At 37.1% G+C, this 23064-nt stretch overlaps 1 protein-coding gene across 1 annotated transcript; it reads right to left on the bottom strand.

Annotated features, from left to right (window-relative positions):
• Positions 1-4005: 4005 nt before the first annotated feature.
• Positions 4006-21612, bottom strand: sgms1a (sphingomyelin synthase 1a). The gene is made up of 6 exons (XM_056767689.1): positions 21324-21612; positions 7673-8511; positions 7361-7478; positions 6830-6983; positions 6498-6664; positions 4006-6281 (listed from the first exon to the last, which is right to left on the bottom strand). Exons 2-6 carry the CDS (start codon positions 8311-8313, stop codon positions 6102-6104), a joined length of 1260 nt encoding a protein of 419 aa, XP_056623667.1. The 5' UTR covers positions 8314-8511; positions 21324-21612; the 3' UTR covers positions 4006-6101.
• Positions 21613-23064: the final 1452 nt, after the last annotated feature.

The following is a 23064-nucleotide window of genomic DNA, read 5'->3' as shown; positions in this document are numbered from 1 at the left end:
GAACCTTTAAAGCCCACGTTTGGTTCTTCAGTGGTTCTATATAGCACCTCAGTCATCCCAAAGAACCGCTGAAGAACCATTCAAGCACCAAAATATGGCTCTAGCATTAAAGTGGTTCCACTATGATTACGATCCAAGAATCACTTTTAGTGCTATAATATAGCACATTTTCTTTAGAGCTCTAATAGATTTCTTTCTTGGTGCCTTTCAGCTAGGCGTGGCCTTTTATCAACCATCTTCTCGTGCGTGAATAATTGATGCTTGTATGGTCAAAACTCAAACGGATGTTAGTGTTCTGATACTGACTTAATGGCTCTTTTTTTAACTTGTGATGGTTAACTTCTTGCGACATGTGATGCTGTTGAATTTACATCTAAATAATTGATCTAAACTATAATTTCAAGTGAATATGCACTTCACAGCAGTTTGTGTCATTCAACAGAATCAACAGCAGAGGAGCAGAAGATCCAAATAAAGACCACCATGCCAAATCTTTTTATGAGCCATATTTTAGCCGTGGTTTTGGAATGCCTTTCTTGGAAAGCATAAGACTTTGACAGCTCTATTGTCTGGTTAATGTCCTATATGAGTAAATATTTATGCAGAAAACCATGCTGTTTGGATTATGGTCTTGCCGCACACAGATCCCAGATCGGCTATAGGGAATGCTCAGCTTCTTAATAGCCATTGTAAAATGTATGATATCATTGTTTTGGTGTGTAGCTCCTTTTAGAGAGTGTTTATGTAATACTAAATAAAACATACTGTCCATTGTTTTAAGGGGAAGTTATAGGGACTGAATAAGTATAGTAAACAATCTCAAGGCATTGGCTATATTTTGTAGGCCAACAGGAGGAACAAAAAGATTTGCTGAAGTTGGGGCAATACATTCAGAAATTAAAGATTCATTTAAGTAGTTTTCTTCGAACAGAGGTCAGCAGGTTTTGGGTAAACTGGGTAATTTCTAGGAATTTGTCTTTGTTAAACCTGTAAAAATATGAATTTAAAAGAAAAAGATCAGGGCTGTGTGCATATAAGTGCACTCCATTTTCGAGATTTTAAGCAAAATTTCTGTCATTGTCGACAAAGGTGGTTTTGGTGGCCACTAGAGGTCGCTGTCTCTTTTTTTGGTCTGCTTTACAGAGCGCTCACGTGGTTTTAATCCTCCAAATCTTCTTTATAGCCAAATGAAATTTACTTACGTTTGAGCTCTATCCAATGTTTAATGGTGAACGCATAGAGACTTAATGTAAGCTATAGTAAACGTATAGTAAACGATCTCAAGGCATGTAGAACGTAAGAGGAACACGAAGATTTGCTGAAGGTTTAATTTAGTTTAATTTAAGTTATCCAGTTTGCTTCGAGGTCACCAGGTTTTAAGTAAACTCCAAAAATATTTAAATTTCTTAAAATGTTTGATTTAAGATAACAATAATAGAGGCTTCTAAATTGTAGAATTGATTCAACTTTGATTCTTTCTGTGAATAAATGTTCTCTGATGGCCACTACAAGTCGCCTTTTCTCCTCATGGTCTTAAAACCACTTTGCTTTAAAATTTGATATTTGTTCTGTTGAACACAAAGAAAGATATTTGGAAAATGTTGGCAACTGACATTTCTGGGACATAATGTGCCCTAGAGTAAAATATCAAATGTTGTGTTTAGCAGAACAAAACAAAAAAAAGATACAATATTTTTCCCCACTATGGTGATCATCAGAACAAAGAAATTTATAAATGTATACAAATTTTGACAGAATTTTCATTTTTTGTGTAGATAATCCCTTTAATTTGGTTTGCTTACTGCTCACTTCAAGGTAAAATGTTCATTAAAGTTTCATTGAAACCATTTGTATTGTAAAAATAATTGTATTGCAATTGACTATTCGATGTTGAATTCTAGGTAAAATCACTCATTCTTTCTTTATTTTTTCCTCCCAAATTTAATCCAATATTCATTGAGCAGGTTGATATTTTTTCCAACTAAAGCAAAACATACAAAATATTTAACAAAATATATTTAAAAAATCCTTTAAAGTAAACAGCATTTAAAAACTACAAGCAACAACTTGTAAGCCTTTACCTCCAAGATATGTGTTTGCATACTCTTTTACGAGTTAGCAGTTGAATGAATGCTATATAAGATTATTTTTATACATATTGTTCTCATGATCTTAAAAGCCTCTCATGTCTTTTACAGACTGTTTTAGCATTGAAATTGAATCCTCTAAATTGCTTGAGAAAAAATGAATTCGGCTACGATGTGCAAAATGCAATCTTACTAAACAACGACAAATGGATCCAAATAAACCTTGCAGTAACTCATTTGCTCTGTGATATGGTTGAGATGACTTTGCCAACGTACATGTTCTTTCATCTGCTTCATCACGGATCTGCTCTTCATCCAATGTGTCATAAAATTTGGGTCTAATCTCCCTTGCTATATTGTTTTTGTGTATCTCCAAATTTATTTATTAGCATCCTCGTTCATTCCTCGTACCCATGTCCTCTATAGTCTTCAATAGATTCTCATAACTCAATATTTCTGATTTCACCTCTTCCTCAGTGAGAGACATGTCAAAAATTCAAGGTGTGTCTTTGTATTTGATGGTTCTACATACACATTTGCAGATTTACAGGAAGTTTTTTTTCGTCATGGAAATTGACTAACATTTAGTGATGAAGAAATTCCCAATTAATAAGGTATTTCCAGTTTCACTTTTCCCACTACAAGTTTTCCCAAGAGGTATAATTCGAAGAAGTTATATCTCAGCACAGTCTGTGGTAAAAAAAGATGGAAATAGAGAGATTTCTTTGTTAATTTAATAGGTAAATGCTATTTCAGTATCGCAATGCCTGTCATTGTCATACAAACACTTTGTTTTGCATTTTATTTAATTATTTTATTTCACCTAATGAACCAACTTATACTAAAAAATGTAAAGTAAGAATACATCCTGATTTCTGAACTTAATTTTTATAAATCTTAGACAACATTGCCATTAAATTTTGAACACATTCCACTCGAAAATATAGGCTATTAGATACAAAACTATTGAACTTTAATAGCTCAATAGAAGAACTGTTATTTGGCTAATCTTGTCTTTTCAATATTTTGAATTTAGACTCCGATACCAAGCTAAACTGCTAGATATCAATGTACCATACGTTTGTTTAAATGTGACCAAACTACAGGTTCCATTCAACATTGTTTTTTTTTATAAAATGAACATAGAACAAAATTCAACAAGTTGTTTATTTAATACAATTATTATACAGTAACAAAATAATATTAATTAATATTAACATAAATTAAATAAAATCTAAATATTTATTATTAGACACTAGCCAAACAGAAACCGGAAGTTAACTGGGGGTCAGGCGCGCATGTGTCTGATTAAACGGTCTGTAGAGATATGCCAATGGTCAAGAAAGGTCAAGGAAGAACCCAATCGCAGGCAGCGGTACGGAGCACTTAAAAAACATTATTACAAACAAAAGAACCATAATGGGGAAAGCTACAACTAAACAAACAAACTATAAAAAAGGTGCAAAATAAAGACTTCCCACGAGGGGAAAAAAACTGAGCAACGAATTAGTCAAATAAGCAAAGCTAACACAGTAGAATCCAACAGAACAGGACAGCAAACCCGAGTGCATAGAACATGGTTGGCAAATGCACCTGTTATGTCACCTTTTGGGAAACATAGGCCTACCCTATGAATTTAAAATAAGCAGCGATTAAACCGTTGAGCTGTTAACATTTATATCAACACCTTTTAAAACTCTTTGAAAAGAATATTAGAAACATTTTTCTTCAGAAAACCAAATTAGTGGACTTTTACATTAAGGAGTGTCATAATGTCATTACTTTGCATTATATTTATAGATTTATATTCACATGAAGCACAGCTTTGCATGTTTAATGTATTAAGATTCTGATACTTTAACTGTCATGATCTGAAAAATTATGAAATTTAGAAACCAAAACTCAGAAGAGAAACAACTGACAGAATATGAAGAGTTTTATTTAACCTCCGCCCCCGCTCCACTTCTCATATTAAAAGATTGTTTAGCACATACAACCTGATTTACATCAGACAAGAATGAATTGATTTGACAATGCTGGATTTTTAATTGACAATGAAAGGAAACAAAACAACAACAAAAACAACAACATGCATGTATTTACCATTATATCAAAGACAAAATTAGCAAACAATCGATTCGCTTCTCTGAATCCATTACTGAACATTTGGCGATGTGATACAAAGTTAAATTAACCGCTGAACAATCTGGACTTCCCAATTAAGTAAACCAACACTTTTTTTAAACAAAACAAAACAACTCCGTAGCATACTGTAGTAGATCATATTAATACTAAGCAGTATGTGCATGTTCACCCTGGTAAAGCAGCTGTATATTGTTGCACATTCAAAGGTCTGATCAACCTGTCAGCTTCATAAAACCAGTATAAAACCCATCATTGATCTATTACATTATGTGGTGAAACTTGTGCGCTCAAACCAGGATGTAATTTTATATTGTTGGGAAGATGCAGGTTTACTTTAGCTCATACTTTTATCAAAGTACGATTTGTGTGGATGGGTGTTATTTTAAAGTGCTTTTGATTTTCTTTTCAGTTTTATTGTATAGTCACTGATTGTACATTCACGCTACAGAAACTCAGTCATTCTGCAGGCAGTTTCATGCCCATGACATACCTACCATTCAGTCAAATATACCAGGGAGTACCATCAGTTTCTGATTTGGTTCTCAAGAGATTATCTTCCCTTTGGCTAGCATCATTGTGGGCAGACACACTTCATACGAATGAAAAACCTTCAGTCTAAACTAAACCTTTTAGATAAAGAACGACTGCCCCTTTGTTCACTACAAAAACTACTAATGCTATGGCATTACAAATGTAGAAACTTAAGTTATTTTATGAATGAAGATGGACAGGAGTCTACTACGCATAACATACCTTTTTTAGATTATAGACGAACTCTTCAACACACAGCTGAATCATGTATTCTATGCATGCCTTTAAAAGGAAGGTCATATTGTAAACATTCAGTTTGTGTAAGTAACCTTCTCTGTTTCTTTTAAATTAGAGTGGTTCCCAAAACCCAAATAAATTTTGTTAGCTGTTACTCTCTATGAAGAACAATGTTGATCATTTAAATTTGTGGAACAGCAAATTAAATTTACAAATCACTAATGACATTCATATTCTTTAACAAACAAGCACTGTATCTGGATTAAATAACTATTTCGTCTCTCTCTCTACCTTGTCTTTCTATTCCACTCTTCAGATTTCTAACCACTTTATAACAATAAGTGTTTTGATTTGAATGATTGTGGTAGAATGCCATGCAGAACTGAACAGTCACATTCATAGCATCTAGACAAAAATACAGTCTTACTTAGTGTTTACTGCAAAGCATCCACACTCAGACAGACATTGTGTGTAAAAACACGTTGTGTAAGTGTTGATCAATGTGTGCAGTCGTACGTGTATGCTGATATACATGCGTGTTTGAGCATATGAAACAAAGGCACTAGAAAATTCTGAAGCTGTATGCACCCAAACATTTAGAAAGTTATAAATCTAGAAAAGATATTCTATTTGGATGTCACTTTTTTGGAAAATAAACCTGCGAAATATTTAGAAAAATCTCTTGCACCAGAATTAATAAAGTTATTACAAAAAGACGCTTCTTTAAAAGAAAATCTCTTTCCATATATTCCAGGATATCAATACAGTTTTGGCAGGTGATCAAAACATAAATTACATATTCTGCAGGATCGAGTCCACTGAGAACCAGCACGAAGGCTTCGTTCTATATGAGACAAACGCCAGATTACACAGTTCATATTGTCAGTGTTTTTTAACTACTATGAGCAGCAAATCAAATCCAGTTGTTCGATGCTCTGCTCTACAAATACATACCTGCCAAGGACATTGAATTTCTTCAAATACTATAAAACGATAGGTGTATATGCATCACAGTGCTCAACCAGTTTAGCAGGGGTTGATGGGAAGAGCAGCTTGCCTCTCAAGTTTCTCACAGAGCTCCAACCAATCAGGAGACAAGGGTCACGACTCACGAGAGTCCAGCCTGTTGTACTTCACCCGGATACTTGACAATGTTCTCCACAAAAAGGGCAGCTGGTAGTTTCGAGGCACGATGCCCCGCACGTTCCTCTCAAAGTACTGAAATGGGCCGAACCACCAGACACGAGCAAACAGGTTGGCGGCAGAATTCTCTTTTAAAGCCTACAGAGCGACACAGATCAAGTTAGGAGAGAAAACAAGATGGATTAATGGTCAAACTATTTTGTTCAGTCTGAGCTCAGTCCAGTCATTATTTTGAAAAGAACAAATGGATTCTCATTTCATTTTTTAAAGGCTAACAGAATAGGCCATAAATATTACTTCACTTGGCGATGTAAAAATAAAATACAAATATTCCATCTCAAAATCCAAACGCACCTGCTGATTGGCCATTGTATGGTACCACCAGAAAAGACGTGTGGTCATGAAGTAGGCCACAACCACATCAACCGTGTAGTGGTCATGAGCCAAGAGGATACAGAATATCCCTATCGCACTCAGGCACCAGCAGATCCAGTGATACCACCAGATCCTCCGTGGTGAATCTGTCAACCACACCATTCATTTGTTACTTGCAAAAAACTGATGTGGTTTTTAAGTGTGGATTCATCGCAAACTCAAAAATTGTCCACTAGATGGCACTGTTGACAAATGTTCAACAGCAGTCTACACACACTGCCAAACACTTTTGGTTATTGCTATGTACTTACACTCTTTAATAAAGAGGTACGTTAGAGTCAGCATCACTGTGTGTCCACTGTACAGATAATCTCCACACAATGAGTGAGAGCCTGTGATGGACAGCCCACCACCTGCAATCATTTTTAAGACCCGTCGGGACTGAGCCTCCCAGTCACCAAAGAGCTGGAATACAAAAGTAAATATGTATACACATAAACATACAAGTATATAGACAAACACCCAGAATGTTTTAAAAGCAGGTCACAAAAAAAAAGACAGTGTATGCAAAAATAGTGGCATCAAATCTAGTGGTCAACCAATATGGCTGATACCTATGAAAAAGCACTGTGGCCAATTGGCGGATTAAACAAAGGCAGTTACAGTAAATAAGAGACATAATAGTTGAAAGTTAAATAAATGTTATCTTCTAAATATACATGAGCAAAACAATTATACAATTGTTATGGTATAAAAGACCTGAAAGGCAAAAGTTCAATCCTGGGACACCATTGCCCTGACTGTGAAAGCTTTTAAAAGATTGTTGATGTGTTGCAGGTTACCTTGGGAGAGCATTTAAAGTGCATCCCAGGCACAGGTAACGTCGTAACATACATGGTCACGCATCTGTACAGGTAAAGAGTGCCCACGATGAAAAAGAACCGCCGGCCAACGATTGACCTGAAAACAGATTGAGATCAGGGTCAGAGGCAGAATAAAAGCATCACAGGATCAGTCACATGCCCTGAAGATCACAACAAGGAGAAAACCATTCTGAACTGTTTGGCAATAACGACAGAAGTTACTTTCATTCGTGATTCAGCTGTTTACAAGATGAGATTATTAACTAAATGTTACAAGTTTGTACCACAGACCTGTGCTTGAGCAGACACCACTGTGCAAGCCAGAGTCCCACCAGCAGCATGCCGTTGATCTCGCAGATGGAAAACGCCCACTGCACTCGATCAAACAGATCAAAGAACTTATCGGGCAAGGGTGGGGACTCCTCTTTGGGCGGGACTCTTTCATGGACCACCGAGATCACGACTGTTGTCGTGACAAAGCAGCATATGGCGTACAGGAAGGCCACGCCCGTTTTGAACCACTCTGTGGGAAACGGCATGCGTTCCTGTTCGGTGGGCAGCGGGATCAAGATGCGAACCGGTTCGTAGAGGAATCCATTTTTAGGCCCGCCGTTGAGGATCTTGCCATCACCGACACTGCCATTGGCATGTGTAGCTATTGTGTGTCCGTTCGCGTGTTGACTGTTCTCAAGGTTGTTTCTTTTGTGTCCCTTCATGTGGCTTGTGAAGCGCAAAGTCTCGATACGTTCCATTAGTTGTCGGCCACTATCTCCAGTGACCAGGGACAGGGGCGGGGATTTGAAGTCTTCCTCTGTGAGCCTTAGGAGAGCAGGCCCGTCCGTGTTTCGCAACGCATCGGAATATTCCTGCATGCACTCTTCTGCCAGCCAATCGGAAACCTCGGAGGCCGTCCAGAGCGTCACCTGCTTCATGTCTGGGTGGGAAAGCAGGAAAGCCTTTCAGGGAGCTGGAACGGGAGTGGACGAGGTCAAGCCCACACTTAGCAGTCTGGTTCTTTGAGAGCGGTCATGTTGTCTCTGGGACATTGGAAGAAAACACTCCAAGGTCCAAGTGGTCGTGTCGGGATGATGCTAAATCCAAAGTGTTCTGTGCATACCAGCATACGGCCCCTTAACAAGAAAAATATCTGTTAATTTACAAAAAACTTTGCACAGAATGTTTTGTGACCGTATTTTGAGAGCATACATCCTGTTCTGCAAAGTGATACGCCAAAGCAAGATACAGCATGTGGTTTGGAGGGTGCACATGTCAAAGGGAGTTTACAGCAATGACATAAATTTTGGAAGCATCCTTTTCACGTCATGCTAGCTGCAGTGTAGCAAACATGGTAAAACAATCTCAAACTATAATTTCCTAAACAGGTAAATAAAGAATTTAAAAAATGTTTTAAAAGAAGAAAGCAGATCTCAAAGCACAACAATAAAATGTTTGATATCCAAATGGATTATTAGCACAAAATTATACATTTCAATTCAGACCGACCATTAGCCCTTAGGAATAGTTCAGACAAAAATTCTGTCTTCATTTACGCATCTTTTTATGATGCTACTGACCTAAGTATGACATACTTTCTTCTACAGAACACAAAAGAAGTTTAAAAACCCATTCACTTCTATTTTATGGACACAAAACCAATGCAAGTGAATGGTTGCCGGTTAACAACATCCTTCAAAATATTTTCCTTTGTGTTCTGCAGAAAAAAGAAAGTCTTATATTAATATACAATAAAATTCAACAAATTATTTACTGAATACAATTATTATACATTAAAATATTAATATAAAATAAATAAAATACAAACATTTATATTATTAGCTACTCGCCAGTCCGATCATCAAACATAGACCGGGAGTTACTTTCGGGCCAGGCACATGCATCTGAACTGATTATACTTACAATCATTCAATGCAGGGTTTCCAATTTCCGAATTAAGCTTGTTTAGACAAAGTCGGGCCGAGTACCAAAACAACCTTGTAGTCAATCAGCAATAAGCGAAAGATGGGGGTAGTGGCGTGTCTGTTTTGGTGATTTGAACATCAACAGCGGCTATGAGAAATCGGACGCCCCGCCTTGAAGACTATTAAGGTTTAAAAGTAAAAAAGTTGTGTGTAATATTAATTTTTGTTGGAATAATCATTCACAGTGTTTCATTGGATGAGTAATTCATTGACTCATAAAGTATTTGTCTAACATACTCATGATTCATCTCACAGCTGGTTGGTTTTGAAATCTCAATGGAAAAAGGGAATGGAAAAAAACATCCGGAGCCAAGAACCGCTGAAAAATTTGGTATCACAGTAAAGCTATATTCTCATAAATCGTTTACTGTGTAGCTATTTTTAGAACAGTACAAACTTTATTGAAAAATCAATATATTCAGCACTGGCTATGTGTTGACTCAGGACGGACCATACGCGCACACACACACAACTCACTGACGTGTATATTATGACCTATACCAAGGTGTAACCTGTACAGCAAGTATACTTTAATAATTCTTCACATTGTAATTGGGGCGTAAAACACAATACATAAAGGGCAGACGTGTAGAATAATTACTCATTATTTGACGCTCTTTATTTTAGCTTCACATTAATAACCCAAAGAAAGAGAGAGAGAGAGAGAGAGATTAAAAGTATCTGACTCAACACTATGTTTAGAAGACCTTTGCTTAATAAATCCGCTTATACAGAAACAAGCAAACACACCACACACTGCAAATATGCAGATCGCTCACTCAGCATTAAGAAATGATAGAATAGCAGCTTGGAAATGCTCTAAATAACCACAGACCTTACGTCAGTCTGCCAACCTCCCATTAGCTTTCATCTTCTTGGCAGACAGATGTTCTATGTTACTAGAAATCTATATTTACTAAACTGACCTGTAAGCAAGAAGCAAAACTACTTTCACCGTCGTCATTCTTGTTTAGATGTGATGTAGAAGATACATTCATCACCGTGTGAATTATGCCAAAGAGTCTCCCTGTTAGAGAATGAGAATGTCATGTCTTCTGGTGTTTCATATCAAAACCAATATAAGAAACATCTACACTGGACTTAAATAGCAGAAACAAATCTTCCTCCATGTTCCTATTAACAATATATATTGAAAATGTCTTATTGTCCTTGCGAAATTCAGTCGGCTTTTCAAATTCACAGAGTTCAAGGGTCGATATAGAGCCGCTTGAGTTGTGTTATGTAAACATGCTTAAAATGCACAAAACACAATCTGTTCTGCTCTGTCAGCGCTTTCATTCCCTCTATAATATATACTCAATAAAATCATCTTTCACTACATAATGAGCTTTTCTCAGTGAAGTTATTTCCTGTACTGGGTGCTGTTTGCATTCACAGTGTGCAAATGTCACAACGTGGTGTTAAATGAATGAAGCACAATAGATTCTGAAATCTCTTAAATAAAAAAAATCTATAAATTTAATATTGATTAAAAGGTAATACAGATCTCAAAAAAAGCTACAAATCACTCTATGCTGCTCTTACGTATGCGCGTCTTTCCACAGCTTTTTGATGTGGCAGTCTATATATGTTCTCAAAGCAACATCTTCCCTTAACTTCTGGTTAATCCGCAAATAGAGTGCCTGTAGATCATTTCTGTTTCTGAAAACAAGCAAAACAAACAGTTACTTGGCTAAACTTGCCTCTCCAATAATTTAAATTTAGACTGCAATTTCAAGCTCATCTGCTAGATGTAGGTGTTTTGTACGGTTTCTTTAATGCGACAAAACTTCAGGACCAGGGGTGCCTCGCACGTCCTGAAGAGTAAAGCTGTCGTCTCTTTGATCGTCCCCTGGTGGCTTGCTGCGGTACAAATCATAAACCCTGCCTTCTCCATTTTAACAAATGGGACAGGAGGCATACAATAAAATCCAATTACACTTCAAATATTTTCCTTAAATAAGATTCCTTCTGCACATGCCAATGCTCCACACAGACTTTTTTTGCATAACATGTCAGCACCCATCCTTGGACGTTTTACGTTCAGTTTTTTTGCAATGGAAAAAAGCGGTGTCACGGGGCACGCGTGTACAGGACCCATTTAACTAATTGTTTATTTACAGGGCTCAAGACTAACTTTTTTTACTAGGAGCACTGTAGCCCCTCAGGTAAATTTTTTGATAATATTTTATAAATATAGGGGCACACCTTAAATCAGCCTGCCTGCAATGCGATTATTATACAAGTAAGTTATTTGTTGACCGCAGATTTGTTTCTGCTCCTTTAAAAAGAGACAGAGTGTACAGAGAAGCTTTTTTTCTTGATTGGTGCTAAATACAGAGACTGTTATCTGAATTCATTTGAACCAACAGAAATTTTGCTTGTCAAAAAGTAAATATTTAATTGTTAACAGTGTTACACATTAAAGCAAAATGAAAGGTCTCGTGTTATTACGTTCTCACAAATTGTTTATGTGAATTAGGGACACTTTCCCTCATGTTCACAGATTACATGTAAATATAACGTCAAATAAGACTTCACAAGAGTGTTAGTGCTGTGAGTGGATTTGTAAGGATCCTGCGCTCAAATAGATAAATGACTTCTCCAGCACTCCTTCACGGTTAGTTTCGTTATAAACTTCACATATATCAAACCTGTTTTCCTGTAGCTCAGAGGTAAGAGCATTGCGTTAACAACGCCAAAGTCGTGGGTTCGATCCCAGGGGATTGCACATATATATGTATAGGATATTGCAATGTAAGTCGCTTTGGATAAAAGCGTCAGCCAAATGCAAAACGTTCGTCCTCGGGCTCAAGAAATCGCTCACATCAAAGAGCTACTCGTAGTAATGCGCAAACGTTATGAGTGTGTGTGTGTGTGTGTAAACTTGTCAATGACGACCTGGATTGTGCGGGTCCGCGGGAAACATCAGTGATGTGCATGACCCGCACAGTTGACTATTAAAGGTAGCACAGGTATTGGGCTCGCGTACTACTCCGTCTTTCCACATGAAATAACAACTAAGAAATTCTAAATTTGCAGGTCGCACATGCGCGAGTAGGCTTACTTGTAAAAAATACTTGCGTTGTCTCGAAAACTAGTCACAAAATGCGACCATTCAGTTACAGTCTAGAGCCCCGATTAAAAAAAAAATCTTAAACAACAAAATTCAGCATACATTTTTTGTTAAGTATTATACAATAAAATATCAATACAAATTAACAGTAACAAATTAAATTAAATATAAATAGTTATATGATTAAACACTAGCCAGACCGATGAACAAATACAGACCAGAAGTTAACTGCAGTCCAGCCACACATCCTATGAGATTGTCTATAGAAAAAAGAAAGAGCTGAATATTGACCTAATATGTGCAAACACAATGAGTATACAAGGCAGACTGTAAATAAACCTTATTAGCTAAAGACCAAAGCAGTTCTCACAATATTTTAAGAAAAGCATCGAAAAAGCCTCACAAACACATGACCCTCTAGTTTCTTTATTCCTCCTCCAGTAAACAAACCCTGTTCTGCAGTTCATAGATCATCTAATCTAATTTAACAAAACTACATTATAACAACATGTGCAGGTAATGTTTGTTTAACATTTGCTTGTTTTCACAAATAATAGCATGGACAATAATAACATTTACATTTATAAAAGCATGTTAGACCACACCCAGTGTATATACAAACTGTGCCTCTCTGGAAAACATCAGCTGTGCAACTCAAACAACACAAATATCCATGTGGAATTCTCTGCGAGTTTTCATTATCTCTCATCTTACAACACTGTGGCCTCTTTAAAGACCTGGTTTAGTTTCAATTCAAAGAAGCTAGAAAATATTAACAAAGCGCAAGGACACAACTCTCACACACGTGCATGACAAGGAAGAGAAAGAAATTACTGTAATAAAGACTAATATCATTGTCAAAAAAACATTGCTTTTTGACACAAAGAAGGTTCATTATTTTGCATTGTTATAATATAATATATTTAAAATGGTAGAAAATTATACAAATGTACTTCCTTCTTGAGCTCACACACACACACACACACACACACACACACACACAAAAGAACCTTATTTAGGTCAATACACAAATAAACATTTTCTCCTTAGTTCAGCTTATTTCTATAGCCCGTTTAAAAACAGCAGTAAAGATGAACCAAAGCGCTGAACATAAAAATAAAAAAAAGAAATATAGAATAAAAAATATATATATATATATATATATATTCATATATATAACACTCCATACAAAAACTCAAAACAACAGAGGCAAATAGAACGTTACAAATTAAAATCCCTATTAAAAAGATATGTTTTAAGATTTTATTTAAAAGCTTTCAAAGAGGAGGCGGTTCTAATGTAGTATGCGAGTTATTTCTATAAAATGGGGCCAGCCACCAAAACACTCAATCACCACTGCCCTTATACCTTGTTCTAGAGACTTCCAGTGAGGTGGTCTTCTGACCTTAAACTATGAGTGGTGCAATCAGGGAGGAGTAAAGTTGACAAATAAATGGGTGCTTGGTGATATATGGATTTATACACAAATAAAAGGATTTTAAATTAAATTCTAGATTGATTTGGTAACCAATGAAGGTCTCTTAGAAGAGGAGTCACATAAGATAATTTTTTGCAACCTTTCAAAAATCGAGCTACAGCATTTTGAACTCTTTCCAGATGAGAGAGTAAAGATTTTGAAATACCATAAGAGGGGGAGTTGCAATAATCTAGTGTCGTAATTATGAATGCATGGATGGCCACTTTCAGAGATTTTTCTGATAGATATGGCTTAATTTGAATTAATAATCGAAGTTAAAAGAAAGTGGTACCAATAACAGAACTCTTTTCATATTAGTTTTAACAAACTCTTCTCTTCACAAATTCTTAGTGAACATCCAATCTGCTTCCGTATGCAAAACACCTTTGAAAGACAAAGACAATTAACATTCCCTCCAAAATTGCCATCTTCTGATTGGGTCAGTCACGTCTGTAGGATGTGACATCCTTGAAGTTTAACAAAGACTACCAGAAAAGTCTCTTGGTTGGCTGTTTTTCAGGTTCTTCAGGTTTTTCGGTTCGTGGGGGGTTTGTTCTTTATCTCCTCTCTCTTCTTGCGTTTTGCATCTCAGGATATACTAGAAGAAGACTTCACCTTTGACCCATAAGTTTGTGCCAGGCTGCGGCATCGTATTTCCAAATACACATACTCTGCATAAAACTGGTTCCCTGGGATCACTACCAGCCAAGACCAAATGGAGCCTCAACAAACTGCTTTAGGACACTTTCTTTCTTTTGATGGGCAAGACATGCAAGTATCATACATATTAGAGCATCATTAATCCTTTTAACAAAGGTGCTTTACAAGAAGAACTGATGTTTTGTTCAGGATATTGATCTTCTGAATATCATATACCATAAATTCATGCGCAGTTCTTTTCTATGCTTCAACTTCAACCTTCTTCCAATGCTAAACTGTATGTGTGTGTATGTTTGATTAGTATTTATCTAGTCTAGGTAATAAAGTCCTGTTTGATTTCACAAGTGACGTTGTTTGTAGTTCATGTTCATGCCCTAAAAATGCAGATTCTTGCTACCTGCTCGTAATGCTAAGTGATTTCCCCAAATCATAAATTTTGATCAAGATAAGTATAATTGTTCTCCCCGTGCCTCGGGGGTTTCCTCCGGGTACTCCGGTTTCCTCCCCTGGTCCAAAGATATGCATGGTAGGTTGATTGGCATCTCTGGAAAAATTGTCCGTAGGGTGTGAGTGAGTGCGTGAGTGAATGAGTGAGTGTGTGTGCCCTGTGATGGGTTGGCACTCCATCCAGGGTGTATCCTGCCTTGATCCCCGATGACTCCTGAGATAGGCGCAAGCTCCCCTTGACCCGAGGTAGTTCGGATAAGCGGTAGAAAATGGATGGATGGATGGATAAGTATAATTGATCATAATCAACTGAATGCATGCAAAGGGTGGTGGAGAATTTATTGCTTAAAACTGTGATCAAAGCTCATGATAATTCTTAAATTTTTTGTGAAGAATAGTGTTCAAATAATACCGTTCCCCATTGAATCCTTTACAGCTATGTATATTATATTGCATTTCTATCAATAGATCATCACAACAATTACACACTGGACCTTTAATATGTCTTTTAGCCATTTTATACATGGTTGGTCCAAGATTATTTAGCAAAAAAATGTATATTTAGATATAACTTATAAAAATCAATTTTGTGTGATATTTTAAAATAATGTTTACAATATATTTACATTCCATCTAGGTGGATAAAATATTTAATATTTCTCATTCTATGCCATCTTGCCAACCCTGTCTTTTCGTTGACCCAATTACCAACATTAACAAATACAACAATTTTCCCTACATATTTCATCATTGAGGATTTCATTAGACCTCTGAGAATCATGTGAGAAGTATGAGACAATTGATCCTCCAAACAAAACTGCTATCACTTTCAAATGTTAGGAGCCTTAATTGCAGATATCATACTGGCCTTGAGAAATCTGCTTTCGCTGGTTTCCCACAAGCCACAGCAGCAGGGTTGTTATTTTTTTGGCAGGTTGTGGGAAAGCAAACATTTCTCTGAAGGAGGAGACCTTTAGAATCTCTAATGTCTGAGAGAGTGAGTGGATTTTTCCATTAGGAAACATCTCCAATGTACGTCTCCACGACTCAAATGAAATAGACTTTTTGATACATCAGCTCCACATTAAGATCAGGCTAAATTCAGACTACTAAAGGAATGGGTTAAATACAAGAATGGATAATTTGTTACACTTTATTACCAGGTTTTGAGCAGATTTTGCCTCGACAACATTTCTATACTTTCATTTTACATAGAGTCCAGTAAATTCCCCTTCAAAAAATCCCCTATTTGAGTTTGTTTTGTGTAATGACCTGAACTTTAGTTTTTTTTAAGATGATAACAGATGTATACTTGTACTTGTGCTACAACTGTTTGGCCCGTGCAACACAACTTTAAACCTCTGATTTAGAGACATTATTTTTAGGTCGAGGAAACTACAAAGTGTTGCTTTAAACCGCTAATGCTGGACAGATGAAAGTCAGACTTTCATTTTCTATTTCTATGAAGTAAGACTGAAAGTGTTTGAGTTCAGTTAAAGAAGAACGAGACTATTCATAATCCACAGGCCTACTTGCACTAGCCCTACACATACACTATCTGTTAAAAGCAGGTGTTCCCTCTTAAAGAAATGATGAATGGATCTGGCAGGTGTCTGAAAGTTTTTATTTCCCAAGACGTGTGGACAACAGATTATCCCCGAAATGAAGTCTTCACATTTCTGCATGCAACCTTGAAATGTAATATAATTTCTCTGCTGCTATGCAAGACTTGTCATCGGTGTCCTTCACTAATGTGACCAAAGTCCAACTGGTTACAAAAGCGGTTTAGACACGTTATTATCCATCCGGGTTTCTTCTCTTGGTATCAAGAAATTACATTTCACAGGCAACAAATCCGTTTTAACAACAGAACTTTATACTTTAAAGTTTTAAAACCACATGCACTTCTTTGTATCCTACAATAATTACCCTTAATAAAGAACTTTGTGTGCATCCACAAACATTACCTATTCAACCTTTGTACAGTATGACCTGTGTATGCTTTGTCCCAGAAAGCACAACTAATTTCTGCAGGTCACACTGTAACAGTTCAAAGCATTTAAATAAACTCACGAACAAACATATTCAAAAAGCGATTGTGTTCCCCTATAGCTGCTCAATATAAGCATATAATATTATGTGTTTTTAGTTGGAACTGTTTCTCTATATGCTATGATGAGAAATAAGGGTCAGTAAGGAGGATTGACAGCATGATCCGATCGCTTTCCTCTCACATATCTAATCTAAGCCTTTGGTTTACGATTAAAAAATATGATTATAGGAAATCATGAATCCATTGTGACTATGTATAACACATCAGACATCACATGCATGTTTTAATTTTACAATTGTTACAATGTTGTTTTAAACTATTAATTTCTGGGTGGATGCTACTTACTCTTGAAGTTGGGAGCAGCCCTGATCTCTATTTATTTGCTTAAATATTATGTATACAAGTTACCTTTGCCTGCTATTCACTTGTTAAATAACTCTAAACTTTGGAGTTATGATAGGGGATACTGTTACCATGACAGTATAAAAGGGCATTAATAGTCAATCAACTGCCTAAATTGTATTATCGATAACATATAAAATGACCATTTATCTGCAGATACCGATATGGCTGGTAATTTATAGCGCATCCCTTAAAGCTCTCTGGGGCAGATCTGGTTAAAAAAAAATTGTGATAACCACCTTATAACCACCATGTACTAATGCTTTAGCCAACTACAGATTCTAATGCTTCATTAATAAAGTTACTTTTTAATCTCCGTTTAACAGCAGTAATCGTGTATTTCATCCATGTTATGCAATGAAGTTAGTGCATTAGCCGGAATTCTCCAGAGTCCTGCACTTCAAAACATATCAAAACACCACCTGCCATCTAAACACAGTGGTAACTCCATTCGTTACACTCAAATATAATTGCAAGGTATTAGGATGATGATGATTAAAGGCAAGGACAAGCAACAAAGCTGGACATTGCTTTAAAAAAATAGGTTAACACAAAGAGGAAGACGGGGCAGAAAGATGGCAAAGAAATAGAAGAAAAGATAGATACAACTACAGAATGATAACAATTAATCCATTTACGACACATTGCAATAACCAGAGCCAACACGCCTGGAATTAATCTCAATGGTATAGTGATATTGATAGGCGGCAGTCTATATTTGGACTATGTGACAATTCACTTTAAGTAGGACAAAACAGTAAGTGACTCAAAAAAGAGAGAGATCTTTTTATTTATAAGGGGTTTAGGACTCACCAGACACGTCACCATCCACATCCTCATACATTGCAAAACTACACAAATCTCTAACTCTACAAGACTCTAACCTTTGACACAAAAGCATCACATATCTTGAATGTTCACGATTAGATACATACATAGGGTGATACTGCTCTGGCTGACCAATAGATTCAAAGTCATTTTAACACATAGATTGATGACACCCACTGCTCGGTGCTCACTCATACTGTTGTTATCTCCCGCGTTCCTTCTCTCGTTTCAAGTAATTAGAAACACATTTTCTCACTATTGCTTCCGCAACGTGCCCCAGATTCAGCTCATTCCTAAAGAAGAAACGCCAGTTTCTGGGTCCCTGGAAAAGGCGTGTGCCTTATTAGACAAGCAAACAATGTTTCCTCGGGTCTTAAACTGGAACTGCAGGCAAAACCAGAACACTGATAATAGCTAACCCCTTACGCCTGCATCAGTTGCACCCAGCTGGATGCTGCAAACTGATGTTGGTTGAGGAGAGACTCCCCTTCAAATGATTGTAAAACACTTTGGGTGTACAGCAATACACTAAGTAATGCTATATGAATGCCATACAAAAAGAGAAGACATTTGTGTCTAGAGTCTACTTTATGGTTCTTTTATCAATACAGTGAGACTACCTCTGTTGAGTTTTACACCATCCTCTTTGGGCAGGTCAATAAATTGCAGGGAGAATAAGGTCAAAGTCTTAACTGCTGTCTGTGTATTAGATAACGTCATCTTTGCTTATACAAGTGGTTTAAATGCTCCAGTGGTCTTCATTGTTGCTTTTAATATAGCATTATAGCGTTTTTAGGCTTTTACTGTCCGTTTTGAACACAAATATGTTTATATACCCTTTGGAAACCCTTAACATTTTTTTACTGTGGTTTTATTATACCATATTTTATCATTTGTGTGACCATAGGTCTTCTACAAACATCATGTGAAACATGTGATTATTGTTGTGAGACCATTTGTGTTAGTTCGCCCAAAAATTTTAATTGTGTCATTATTTACTCGCCCTTAATTGATCCAAACTTTTATCAGAATCAGCTTTATCAGCTTTTATCAGCTTTATTGGACAAAAAGGAATTTGTCTTATTGACAGAAGGTTCCAGTGCACAGGCACAGGTGACAAGGCACAGGTAAAAAAATGTAAAAAATAAATCTGTGAGAATCACAATACACATTTGACAAAAAGTATAATATGGAGTATATTGTATGTACAGATGTGCTATATACAAATTATACTGTGTTATATACAAGTCATGCAGGGTAATGTGGATAGCTGAATATTTTATCAATAACGTATGTATAATAAAATATGAATATATAGTTGTGTATTGCACGTGTTTTTATTTCACAGTAGAACATTTAACTGTTCATGAGGTAGATGACCTGAGGGAAGAAAATCTTCCCATGTCTGGCTGTTTTGGTGCTCAGTGCTCTGTACACCGACCAGACGGCAGCAGTTCGAAGAGGGTGATTTTGCGAGTTATTTTATTCACTCTGGATGAGTACAGTTCTTGTAGATTGGGGAGGGTTGTGCCAATGATTCGCTCAGCAGTCCGGACTATCCATTGTAGTCTTCAGAGGTCAGTTTTTGCAGCTGAGCCGAACCAGACAGTTACGGAAGTGAAGAGGACGGATTCAATGACAGCTCTGCTGGGCCTTTTTGACAACAGACTCAATGTGAATGCCCCACCTTAGGTCCTGTGAGATGATGGTGCCCTGAATGACTCTACTGCGGTCACAGTGCTGTTCATGGTAGTGAGTGGGGGGAGTGCAGGGATGTTTCTCCAAAAAGTCCACTATCATCTCCACTTCAAACACATTTCTGTGTTTTCACAGAGTCAGAGAAAGATATTTGGAATCATGCCAGATCTCATCCTCCATTTACTGCCGTATCATGGAAAATAAATACTATGGGAGTCAATGAGGGATGAGATCGGTCTGGTGACTGACATACTTTCAAATATCTTCTTTTGTGTTACGCAGAACAAAACAATGCAAACAAGTTTGGAAAAATCTAATGGTGAGCAAATGATGACAGAATTGTAATTTTTGTGTGAACGGTCCCTTTAATTTGTAGTCATTATGCTTTTACTAAACACTGAATGTGTGATTAATGAAGTAACTACCTTGGTAAGGAAAATTAAGGCGTTTTACCCATACTAACACAGCATTTTTAAACATAAAATCATAAAGAGAGAACATTTAACTTCAGCTTTTCTCACACAGGTAGTTTAATTGGTCCAGTGGTCTTTAACCGAGGGTATTTGTGTTGCATTGTAGTTGTAATGCTCCAGTGGGCAAATGTAATTGAATAGACGTGAAATATTATCCAGAAAGTCATAAAAGAAGGATCAGTAGTATGTCTATATTTCAAGGAACTTCCAGGCAAGCAACAACATGTTTCAGCAGGTAGAAATTACCCACCGCCCTCCATCAATTAAAAATACAATAAGACTAATCAGTCAGTAACGTTAGCTTGGAAAAGATTGTAAATACGACTTGTAACTGCGTAAACAACGACTTAAAGCAACATGTGGGTCACTCAGACTGTCCAATTCACCACCTACGTTACACGTTCACATTAGACCAAACCACAGAATACCGTGAAACGGCGACAAAAAAATACTTCGCTACATCTGACTGGCGCGAAATAAAATGACACTTTTTTTAATACTGACAAAGATCTCGCGCCATCACCAGCTGCCATAAACATCAACGCCTCTCTGGCCCTACGTGGCAACAGCTGCCATTACCCCTCGGTGTCGTGTCATAAGGTATTTTTACCTTCGGAAACGGTACAGCTGGTCCGGGGGGGTCGGGTACTTTCCACCACACATGTCATTATGATGAAAGAAGCGATTAAAAGGAGATCATACTGACAATAATCACTTAATTGACCCAGTTGAAAGATAATTCACCCTAGTTTACAGTGAGCGGGTTTACAAGCCAAAAGCGGACTAGCAGAAGTACAAATAAACGTGAAGTGTTTTGCAAGAGGCCCTGGAAAGTAGCGATCAACTCACCGTGTTTTCCAAAGGAGACTTGTAGCTCGGCTGATCCCGAGCCGTGGCGCAGAAAAGTGAAACCGGTGCCGTCGCTACACAGAACCAGGCCGAAGCGATCCGTAAATATCACCGTTTTCTTGTCAGGCCTTCTGTCGCGCAATATTTCCACGTCGGAACAGGATAACTGTGTGTTGTGATTGGGTTGGTGATTATGGCCGCGGCGCAAACGCGAAGATGGAGACGAGCGCGTCACCGTACGCTAGCGTGAGTGGGAGGATTTTTAAAAGCGCTGGGTCCTGCGGAGGAGGGGATCCCGTCTTCTCCCACTGCTCGTCTTGTGACGCAATATGCAATGCCCCACCTCTTCTTTCAGGTCCGACCAGAACATAACACTGGGTTTGCAATCGCAGTATTAACGGTTCACAACGTTAACGGGATAGTTTACCCAAAACAAAATTCTGTCATCGTTTACTCTCCCTCAGATTGTCCCAAACCTGTATGAATATATTTCTCTGCTAAACACAGATATTTGGAAGAATGTCTTTAATGTCCCTACTATGGCAGTAAATGGGGGATCTGTTTGGTTACTGACATTCTTTCAAAAATCTCCCTTTGTGTTCAGCAGAAGAAACCATTAATAACGATCCGAGGGTGAGTAAAAGATGACCGAATATTCATTTTCAATTCAAAATCAAATCCCTTTATTGTCACTCACCCATATAGAAAAGAGAAACAGTACTTTGGTGCAGTTCCGACCAACATGGCAGTATGACAGATTACAAGTGACAAAGAATTACAATCATTTACAGTAGACATTTCTTGTACACATTTACACAGTAAACATTTCAACAGTGTTAGACTATAGTATAACGAATGACACATCATTTACATGTAACCACACAGCAGCAAATGTACACAATGTGCGCTGTGTACACATTACTACACATAGTTTACATATAACTACACAGTTGCAAATGTAAACACAATAGGCATCATTCATTAAACACGAGCAGAACGTTAAGTCGTTTTGACGTACATTTTCTGATTCATGAAAATCTTATTTTCAAAATGTTAGTTGGTAAGAATAAAAATGTACACCTGCTCCACACCATGTATAAATAGTGCGTAAAACCGCACGTAACGTTCTGTATTCTTTAAGACAAACTGATGACGCTTCATTTTGATGCACTATGTATCAATGATATTTCATGAGTTATTTTGCCCTGTTTTATCATTTTTTACTCTCCGTAAAATGTAGACTAGTCACTGTCCTTTCTCACACAGCCGTCCAATCACAGTGAAGAAGAGGCGGGACAAACTCTACATTGACCAACCATCTTACACAACAATGGAGAAGTTCATTTTAAGCGTTACTGCATTCTCATATTAAGTAATATTCTGTACATAAGAAACTAGCAAAATTATGCAAACTATTGCGGATTTTTTTCAATCGCATTAACGAACGCAAATAACGCGCAGTGACTCCAAAGCGTTCTAAGGGGCCACCAGCTGGTCGTTTTTTAAAAACCCTTACAGTTTAATTGATTAATTTATCGGTAAGCATATAGCCTATTAGTCTCTTATCCATTTATGCAATATAATGAAGCCAAACCAGAGAACGAAGTCCACGATGACTGAAGATTCCAGCATTCCTAGATACGTCATTTGCGCACCTGTAATTCATAGGCGGGGATTATGCTAATTGTGAATGAGGGTACGTGCGGCCATGCGCGCCCTATTTACGAATTCATTAACACAC

Source organism: Triplophysa dalaica, chromosome 15 (genome assembly GCF_015846415.1).
Source record: "Triplophysa dalaica isolate WHDGS20190420 chromosome 15, ASM1584641v1, whole genome shotgun sequence".
Lineage (NCBI taxonomy): Eukaryota > Metazoa > Chordata > Actinopteri > Cypriniformes > Nemacheilidae > Triplophysa > Triplophysa dalaica.
Note: the sequence above shows the minus strand (reverse complement) of the source record. Positions and strands in the feature narration are given on the sequence as shown.